This window comes from Lissotriton helveticus, chromosome 7 (genome assembly GCF_964261635.1).
Source record: "Lissotriton helveticus chromosome 7, aLisHel1.1, whole genome shotgun sequence".
In the NCBI taxonomy this organism is placed as follows: Eukaryota; Metazoa; Chordata; class Amphibia; order Caudata; family Salamandridae; genus Lissotriton; species Lissotriton helveticus.
In genome coordinates, this window is record NC_136068.1 from 5542720 (window position 1) to 5553011 (window position 10292).

The window sequence follows — 10292 nt, forward strand, 5'->3', positions numbered from 1 at the left end:
AGGGCGCGGTCCTGGTGGTCTGTATGTGAGGGCACGGTGCTGGTGGTCTGTATGTGAGGGCGCGGTCCTGGTGGTCTGTATGCGAGGGCGCGGTCCTGGTGGTCTGTAAGCGAGGGCGCGGTCCTGGTGGTCTGTAAGCGAGGGCGCGGTCCTGGTGGTCTGTAAGCGAGGGCGCGGTCCTGGTGGTCTGTATGTGAGGGCGCGGTCCTGGTGGTCTGTAAGCGAGGGCGCGGTCCTGGTGGTCTGTATGCGAGGGCGCGGTCCTGGTGGTCTGTATGCGAGGGCGCGGTCCTGGTGGTCTGGATGCGAGGGCGCGGTCCTGGTGGTCTGTAAGCGAGGGCGCGGTCCTGGTGGTCTGGATGCGAGGGCGCGGTCCTGGTGGTCTGTAAGCGAGGGCGCGGTCCTGGTGGTCTGTATGCGAGGGCGCGGTCCTGGTGGTCTGTATGCGAGGGCGCGGTCCTGGTGGTCTGTATGCGAGTGTGCGGTCCTGGTGGTCTGTATGCGAGGGTGCGGTGTCCTGGTGGTCTGTATGCGAGTGTGTGGTCCTGGTGGTCTGTAAGCGAGGGCGTGGTCCTGGTGGTCTGTATGCGAGGGCGCGGTCCTGGTGGTCTGTATGTGAGGGCGCGGTCCTGGTGGTCTGTAAGCGAGGGCGCGGTCCTGGTGGTCTGTATGCGAGGGCGCGGTCCTGGTGGTCTGTATGTGAGGGCGCGGTCCTGGTGGTCTGAATGCGAGGGCGCGGTCCTGGTGGTCTGTATGTGAGGGCGCGGTCCTGGTGGTCTGTATGCGAGGGCGCGGTCCTGGTGGTCTGTATGCGAGGGCGCGGTCCTGGTGGTCTGTATGCGAGGGCGCGGTCCTGGTGGTCTGTATGCGAGGGCGCGGTCCTGGTGGTCTGTATGCGAGGGCGCGGTCCTGGTGGTCTGTATGTGAGGGCGCGGTCCTGGTGGTCTGTATGTGAGGGCACGGTGCTGGTGGTCTGTATGCGAGGGCGCGGTCCTGGTGGTCTGTATGCGAGGGCGCGGTCCTGGTGGTCTGTATGCGAGGGCGCGGTCCTGGTGGTCTGTATGCGAGGGCGCGGTCCTGGTGGTCTGTAAGCGAGGGCGCGGTCCTGGTGGTCTGTATGCGAGGGCGCGGTCCTGGTGGTCTGTATGTGAGGGCACGGTCCTGGTGGTCTGTAAGCGAGGGCGCGGTCCTGGTGGTCTGTATGTGAGGGCACGGTCCTGGTGGTCTGTAAGCGAGGGCGCGGTCCTGGTGGTCTGTATGCGAGGGCGCGGTCCTGGTGGTCTGTAAGCGAGGGCGCGGTCCTGGTGGTCTGTATGCGAGGGCGCGGTCCTGGTGGTCTGTATGTGAGGGCACGGTCCTGGTGGTCTGTAAGCGAGGGCGCGGTCCTGGTGGTCTGTATGTGAGGGCGCGGTCCTGGTGGTCTGTATGCGAGGGCGCGGTCCTGGTGGTCTGTATGTGAGGGCGCGGTCCTGGTGGTCTGTATGTGAGGGCACGGTCCTGGTGGTCTGTAAGCGAGGGCGCGGTCCTGGTGGTCTGTATGCGAGGGCGCGGTCCTGGTGGTCTGTATGCGAGGGCGCGGTCCTGGTGGTCTGTATGTGAGGGCGCGGTCCTGGTGGTCTGTATGTGAGGGCGCGGTCCTGGTGGTCTGTAAGCGAGGGCGCCTCCGATGCAGGGTGGGGTGAACTCAGTTCTGCCTGCGGAGGTTGCAGAGTTGTCGCTGCTCTCCGCTCTGCTTTGTGTACTGAAATCAGCAACCCTCCCCCTCCCCCCCCCCCCCCCCCCGCCCCCGCGGGGCGGAGTTTATTCCCGGACCCCACTCCATGAGTGTCATCATCATTGAATCTGTAATCATGGTGCCACGTGACCAGCAGGTGGCGCCCTGACTCCATGAATACTCATTCACCTTCCTGAGGAAACTTAACATTGACAAAGCAAAGCTGCAGTTGAGCCGGAAGTGAAGTCATGAATGTCTCTCTGGCCGTCTGCGGTGATTGGATCACCAAAGGTCTCTCTTTCATTGCCTTGCTGCTGAGACCTGAGAAGCCCCTCCCCCCCCTCCACCCAGGTTCAGCACCTCCCACCCGCCCTGGACTGGCCCTTGCACCCCCAGGCTCAGGTCCCTGTGGGCGAGCTCTTGTAAGTCATCGCTGCAATTAGTAGCGCCTAATGCGGTTATCATTGGGGGCAGATTTACAATAACTGGCGCATCCCTGCATATCAGCAGGGATGCGCCAGTTATTGTGCGTCATGGCTCCGCCACCATGGATGGGCCGCATTTACAAAGCAGTGCACCATGGGGCAAGAATAGATAGATGCGTCACGCATCTGTGCCATAAAGGCGGCACATTGCTGAGGTGGCATTGCAAGCGTGACGCAGCTCCAGCAATGCTCTGGGGGGCCCTATCCTGTAAATGCTGCGTCAATCCTTACGCCTGCTTCAAGCAGACGCAGGGTTTTGACGCAGCATTGGCCTAAAAGTGACTGAGTGAAATCTTGTAGATTTCACTCAGCCACTTATAGGATGCGTTCCTGCGCCAGAATGCCCCCCCCCCCCTCCGCGCACCGGAACTCCAACTTCTGGCGCAGGGCTTTACAACGTTTCAGAAAAGGGGGTGGTGATGAACAGAGTGTCTGAATTAAGCAGACCACTCTTACCCAGTCCAAAGATCAGGGCTTGATCCATCACCGTTATTTAGCTCACTGCACCATCCCAGCTCAGAACCTGGCTATATGCAAATTAGTCTGTCCCTGGCCCAGTGCATCATGGGAACAGGGCAGACCAAACTACCAAGCCAATTCTTCACCAGAAAGGAGACAAGCTACAGGGGACCGGTTTCTGGCATTTCAGCCTCGTCGGCCCGGCTTGCTTGAATCCTGATGGAGCAGTGAGAAAGGGACTGATGTCTGAGTATACCCTGCCACACCTATAGTGGCCAAAAACGATTCAGAAAAGGGGGTGGTGATGAACAGAGTGTCTGAATTAAGCAGACCACTCTTACCCAGTCCAAAGATCAGGGCTTGATCCATCACCGTTATTTATCTCACTGCCCCATCCCAGCTCAGAACCTGGCTATATGCAAATTAGTCTGTCCCTGGCCCAGTGCATCATGGGAACAGGGCAGACCAAACTACCAAGCCAATTCTTCACCAGAAAGGAGACAAGCTACAGGGGACCGGTTTCTGGCATTTCAGCCTCGTCGGCCCGGCTTGCTTGAATCCTGATGGAGCAGTGAGAAAGGGACTGATGTCTGAGTATACCCTGCCACACCTATAGTGGCCAAAAACGATTCAGAAAAGGGGGTGGTGATGAACAGAGTGTCTGAATTAAGCAGACCACTCTTACCCAGTCCAAAGATCAGGGCTTGATCCATCACCGTTATTTAGATCACTGCCCCATCCCAGCTCAGAACCTGGCTATATGCAAATTAGTCTGTCCCTGGCCCAGTGCATCATGGGAACAGGGCAGACCAAACTACTACAAATAATTTTGTCCACCCTAAGCGTGGAAGGGTATACTCAGACGTGAGTCCCTTGCTCATTGCACCATCAGGGTTCAAGCAAGCCGGGCCGAAGACGCCTGAAATGGCAGAAACCGGTCCCCGGAAGCTTGTTTCCTTCCCAGTGTAAGAATTGGCTTTTGTAGTCTGGTCTGCCCTGTTCCCATGATGCACTGGGCCAGGGACAGACTAATTTGCATACAGCCAGGTTCTGAAACTGGGATGGTGCAATGAGCTAAAAAACGGTGTTGGATCTAGCCCTGATCTCTTGACTGGGTGAGAGTACTCTGCTTAATTCAGAGACTCTGTCCATCACCACCCCTTGTTGTAAATAGGGCTTTACAACGTGACGCATCTCCCAGATGTATCACGTTGTAAATAGCCTGCACCATGGCGCTGGTTTTGCACCGCCGCTGCGTCACAAAAGTGACACAAAGGCCAAGTAAAAGAGGCGCAAGGGGCTTGTGAATCTGCGCCTGGGAGTTTAGCGAAGCGCTATTCATGGATAGGTTTGAGGCTTGTTTGTCATTCTTCGCCGCATGCTGCTCGTGTGTTCTGCTTGCTGCACCCAGGCTCCCCCACAGCTGGTGCATTGCACCCCAGACCCACACAGCAACGAGGGTAATTTTCATATGCAAAACCCAAAAAAACCCTACCTGGGAATTTGACTCCTACTAGGGACAAGGGCTGCTCTGCTCAGGAGTTTTTCCCACTTCATGCTCCGCGTACAGCACGAAGTCCTGCAAAACTGTGTTGCGGCGCAGAGTGGAGTTTTTCCACTCTCGCGGCTCGCCAATGTTACGTTGGCGAGCGCGAGTAAGGAAAGTCCAATGTTAGACCACCCACAGTGAGATTTCTCAGCGCGGGCGATGGCGGCAGGTTGCTACCACTCATGTTGAGAAACCTTCTGTTCGCATTGAGGGCGCCGCCGCTTGAGTGGGCCATCTGGGGTCGTTGAGGTGGAATTTAAGATCCCCTAGGAAGTTATTATTATTATAATTAATAATAATCACAGTAGATATGCTATATTGTCAAATGCTTTCCTTTCTTTTCAGTGTGATCTAGACTCACTTTATTTTCAGTTAACCATGGGTCTGGCTTGTTCCCTCCTCTTTAGGACGAGCGGTACCCGAGTTGTCGCGAGGACACAGCGCTGGAGCGCTGCACCACCAAGCTTTAGAGCCCGCTGTGCGGGTTCCACGTCGGACCTTCTCGCTAATTGTGGAACGTTGTCCAGATACAGCGAGTAACCCATGGTGCAGAGGTACCAGTCTGTCCATCCCCTCAGCGGGCGCCCTAGAGCAGTCACCCGTAGCACCCCGACACTGGCAGTGACCGTCAGCAGCGGACTGGAGGGACCCCGACACTGCCAGCGAGCGACAGCATCATCACTGTACCGGAGGGACCTCAGATGCTGACAACGAACATCATCCTCATCAACTCATGTTCCCTCGCCAGGGCTGCCTCATCTCATGTTCCCTAGCCAGGGCTGCCTCATCTCATGTTCCCTAGCCATGGCTGCCTCATCTCATGTTCCCTAGCCAGGGCTGCCTCATCTCATGTTCCCTAGCCATGGCTGCCTCATCTCATGTTCCCTAGCCAGGGCTGCCTCAACTCATGTTCCTTCGCCAGGGCTGCCTCATCTCATGTTCCCTAGCCAGGGCTGCCTCATCTCATGTTCCCTAGCCAGGGCTGCCTCATCTCATGTTCCTTCGCCAGGGCTGCCTCATCTCATGTTCTCTAGCCAGGGCTGCCTCATCTCATGTTCCCTAGCCAGGGCTGCCTCATCTCATGTTCCCTAGCCAGGGCTGCCTCAACTCATGTTCCCTCGCCAGGGCTGCCTCATCTCATGTTCCCTAGCCAGGGCTGCCTCATCTCATGTTCCCTAGCTAGGGCTGCCTCATCTCATGTTCCCTCACCAGGGCTGCCTCATCTCATGTTCCCTAGCCAGGGTTGCCTCATCTCATGTTCTCTGGCCATGGTTGCCTCATCTCATGTTCCCTAGCCAGGGCTGCCTCATCTCATGTTCCCTGGCCAGGGTTGCCTCATCTCATGTTCCCTAGCCAGGGCTGCCTCATCTCATGTTCCCTAGCCAGGGCTGCCTCATCTCACGTTCCCTAGCCAGGGCTGCCTCAACTCATGTTCCCTAGCCAGGGCTGCTTAAACTCATGTTCCCTCGCCAGGGCTGCCTCAACTCATGTTCCCTAGCCAGGGTTGCTTCATCTCATGTTCCCTAGCCAGGGCTGCCTCAACTCATGTTCCCTGGCCAGGGCTGCCTCATCTCATGTTCCCTCGCCAGGGTTGCTTCATCTCATGTTCCCTCGCCAGGGCTGCTTAAACTCATGTTCCCTCGCCAGGGCTGCCTCAACTCATGTTCCCTAGCCAGCTCTGCCTCATCTCATGTTCCCTCGCCAGGGCTGCCTCAACTCATGTTCCCTAGCCAGGGCTGCCTCATCTCATGTTCCCTAGCCAGGGTTGCCTCATCACATGTTCCCTATCCAGGGCTGCCTCATCTCATGTTCCCTAGCCAGCTCTGCCTCATCTCATGTTCCCTCGCCAGGGTTGCCTCAACTCATGTTCCCTCGCCAGGGCTGCCTCAACTCATGTTCCCTGGCCAGGGTTGCTTCATCTCATGTTCCCTAGCCAGGGCTGCCTCATCTCATGTTCCCTGGCCAGGGCTGCCTCATCTCATGTTCCCTAGCCAGGGTTGCCTCATCTCATGTTCCCTCGCCAGGGCTGCCTCAACTCATGTTCCCTTGCCAGGGCTGCCTCAACTCATGTTCCCTCGCCAGGGCTGCCTCAACTCATGTTCCCTCGCCAGGGCTGCCTCAACTCATGTTCCCTGGCCAGGGTTGCTTCATCTCATGTTCCCTAGCCTGGCTGCCTCATCTCATGTTCCCTCGCCAGGGCTGCCTCATCTCATGTTCCCTGGCCAGGGCTGCCTCATCTCATGTTCCCTGGCCAGGGCTGCCTCATCTCATGTTCCCTCGCCAGGGCTGCCTCAACTCATGTTCCCTTGCCAGGGCTGCCTCATCTCATGTTCCCTAGCCAGGGCTGCCTCATCTCATGTTCCCTAGCCAGGGTTGCCTCATCTCATGTTCGCTAGCCATGGCTGCCTCATCTCATGTTCCCTAGCCAGGGCTGCCTCAACTCATGTTCACTAGCCATGGTTGCCTCATCTCATGTTCCTTAGCCAGGGCTGCCTCATCTCATGTTCCCTAGCCAGGGCTGCCTCATCTCACGTTCCCTAGCCAGGGCTGCCTCATCTCATGTTCCCTAGCCAGGGCTGCCGCAACTCATGTTCCCTAGCCATGGTTGCCTCATCTCATGTTCCTTAGCCAGGGCTGCCTCATCTCATGTTCCCTAGCCATGGCTGCCTCATCTCATGTTCCCTAGCCAGGGTTGCCTCATCTCATGTTCCCTAGCCAGGGTTGCCTCATCTCATGTTCCCTGGCCAGGGCTGCCTCATCTCATGTTCCCTCGCCAGGGCTGCCTCATCTCATGTTCCCTAGCCAGGGTTGCCTCATCTCATGTTCCCTGGCCAGGGCTGCCTCATCTCATGTTCCCTCGCCAGGGCTGCCTCATCTCATGTTCCCTCGCCAGGGCTGCCTCATCTCATGTTCCCTCGCCAGGGTTGCCTCATCTCATGTTCCCTAGCCAGGGTTGCCTCATCTCATGTTCCCTGGCCAGGGCTGCCTCATCTCATGTTCCCTCGCCAGGGCTGCCTCATCTCATGTTCCCTAGCCAGGGTTGCCTCATCTCATGTTCCCTGGCCAGGGCTGCCTCATCTCATGTTCCCTCGCCAGGGCTGCCTCATCTCATGTTCCCTCGCCAGGGTTGCCTCATCTCATGTTCCCTAGCCAGGGTTGCCTCATCTCATGTTCCCTGGCCAGGGTTGCCTCATCTCATGTTCCCTCGCCAGGGCTGCCTCATCTCATGTTCCCTAGCCAGGGTTGCCTCATCTCATGTTCCCTAGCCAGGGTTGCCTCATCTCATGTTCCCTGGCCAGGGCTGCCTCATCTCATGTTCCCTCGCCAGGGCTGCCTCATCTCACGTTCCCTAGCCAGGGCTGCCTCATCTCATGTTCCCTCGCCAGGGTTGCCTCATCTCATGTTCCCTAGCCAGGGTTGCCTCATCTCATGTTCCCTCGCCAGGGCTGCCTCATCTCATGTTCCCTAGCCAGGGTTGCCTCATCTCATGTTCCCTAGCCAGGGTTGCCTCATCTCATGTTCCCTGGCCAGGGCTGCCTCATCTTATGTTCCCTAGCCAGGGCTGCCTCATCTCATGTTCCCTAGCCAGGGCTGCCTCATCTCATGTTCCCTAGCCAGGGTTGCCTCATCTCATGTTCCCTGGCCATGGCTGCCTCATCTCATGTTCCCTAGCCAGGGTTGCCTCATCTCATGTTCCCTAGCCAGGGTTGCCTCAACTCATGTTCCCTAGCCAGGGTTGCCTCATCTCATGTTCCCTAGCCAGGGCTGCCTCAATGTATGTTCCCTAGCCAGGGTTGCCTCATCTCATGTTCCCTAGCCAGGGCTGCCTCAACGTATGTTCCCTCGCCAGGGCTGCCTCATCTCATGTTCCCTCGCCAGGGCTGCCTCATCTCACGTTCCCTAGCCAGGGCTGCCTCATCTCATGTTCCCTAGCCAGGGTTGCCTCATCTCATGTTCCCTAGCCAGGGTTGCCTCATCTCATGTTCCCTGGCCAGGGCTGCCTCATCTCATGTTCCCTAGCCAGGGCTGCCTCATCTCATGTTCCCTAGCCAGGGCTGCCTCATCTCATGTTCCCTAGCCAGGGTTGCCTCATCTCATGTTCCCTGGCCATGGCTGCCTCATCTCATGTTCCCTAGCCAGGGTTGCCTCATCTCATGTTCCCTAGCCAGGGTTGCCTCAACTCATGTTCCCTAGCCAGGGTTGCCTCATCTCATGTTCCCTAGCCAGGGCTGCCTCAACGTATGTTCCCTAGCCAGGGTTGCCTCATCTCATGTTCCCTAGCCAGGGCTGCCTCAACGTATGTTCCCTAGCCAGGGTTGCCTCATCTCATGTTCTGTGAAAACATCAGGGGAATTGAGATTGTTGACCTTCTCCGTTTAAGTAAAGGAATGTGGGTAGATTCACATCCATTACCTAGTTTACATGAGGTGGTGCCTCTACTCCGGCTGGTGCATCAGTACTTTCAACCCTTGATTTAACTAGTGTGTATCACCAGGAGGTATTAGATGGTATTTCCAGACACCTCATGGCATTTGTGACTCCGAGAGGCACGTTTTGATTTTGTAGAGTTCCTCTTTATACTGTTAGTGCAGCTTCAGTCTTACAAAGGTTAATAAAGGAAACTTTAGAGAGTGTCTCAGGGGTGATCGCGTTCCAAGATGACAAACAGCCTGTTGAAAGGATGAGTTGGATCCTGACGTCAAGCAGAAGGAAGTGTGATGCGTTCTTCAAAAGACATGTCTGATCTTAAAGTGTCTACGTGTGAGCTGCGCGTGCGAGAGGTTGGATATCCTGGACACACCGTTCCAGAGATGCGTATGAGACCCCAGCCCTGCCTTGTCTCAGTCCTCATGGATGTCAATAAACTGATGTCGAAAGAACAATTGGTCGCCTTTTTAAGTTTAACCGAATGTTATTCAAAATTCATACAAGACTATGAGCCTGATTAGGATCTTGGCGGATGGGATACTCCATCTCCAACGCGACGGATATTCCTTCCGTCGTATTACAAGTTCCGTAGGATATAATGGAATGGTAATTTAGCGGGCGGGATGGCCGGCACGTTTGTGACGGAGTAACCCTGTTCGCCAAGATCGTCATCTGGCCCGATGCTACCAGAGTGGAATATAAAATCTCAGGGGCATATTACCAACAACTAGTGATAATTATCGCTATGTTGGCTTAGCGGCTATAATTTATCGCCGTGTAGCGACGATTTTTTTCGCTTAGGAACCTTGCTATTAGCAAGGTTTATCTCCTAAGCGATAAAAAATTGGCCGCAATGCATGAATATCGCTGAAAAGTCAGCGATATTCATGCATTACCGAGCTAATGCTCTTAGCCATGTTATCCACCTCCCATTGGATAACATGGCTAAGAACTGCTCAGGGGCAGGTGTTAGCTTTTGGAGATATTCGCGCTTAGCGCTGATCGGTCTCTGACCCTTTATAAACGAGAGGCATGTGAACTCGCACAGAAGCCCGGCCCCACACATACTAGGCGATGCAGCCTCTTCCCGCCCTTTCCCCCACTGTGATGGACAGCTCACTCGAGGAACCTCGGCTCCTATGGGCGCGGTGGCAAAGTTACAGACACACGAGGTCAACTCTTCTGGGCATTTACGCAGCTGTATTGTAGAAAAAGCACGATACATTTACCCAATGAGGTAGCACTTACTGATTAGCCAGTAGAAAGTACTCTAGTAAAGTATGGTGCAAATCGCAAAAAAATCCCTGATTTCGTGCAAAAATACGCGAATTTGCAGATTTTTTGCGAATTCGCGGACCGCTGATTTGCAAAATTCACCCATACTTAAGGACCCTCTGATTCTGGCAAAGAAACTTCAAAGTGGTCAGAGTCAGTAAGGGTCTTTGAATGTTTGAATGATGCGTTGAGAGTACGAGTACGAGTGGACTGTGTGGAACCTCAATAGAGTATTGTCGTGTAATAACTATCAGCAGCAACAGTATGTTCTTGGAAGGAAACTGGGCAGGAAACTGCTTAAAACCTTCTTGTTCTGTGTCTGGTAAACTTGCTAAGAACCACTGCCTCTTCTCACAGTCTGCTTAAGTGCAGAGATACCCCT

The 10292-nt window shown here is 55.6% G+C and overlaps 1 protein-coding gene across 1 annotated transcript in view; it reads left to right on the plus strand.

Annotated features, from left to right (window-relative positions):
- The window catches only part of LOC144766558 (poliovirus receptor homolog), a 151151-nt gene extending 146368 nt beyond the window's left edge, over positions 1-4783 (plus strand). The window contains exon 5 of the mRNA XM_078650363.1: positions 4615-4783. Coding sequence (XP_078506489.1) covers positions 4615-4677 — 63 coding nt within the window. The 3' untranslated portion in view covers positions 4678-4783. The remainder of the gene's footprint in view (positions 1-4614) is intronic.
- Positions 4784-10292: the final 5509 nt, after the last annotated feature.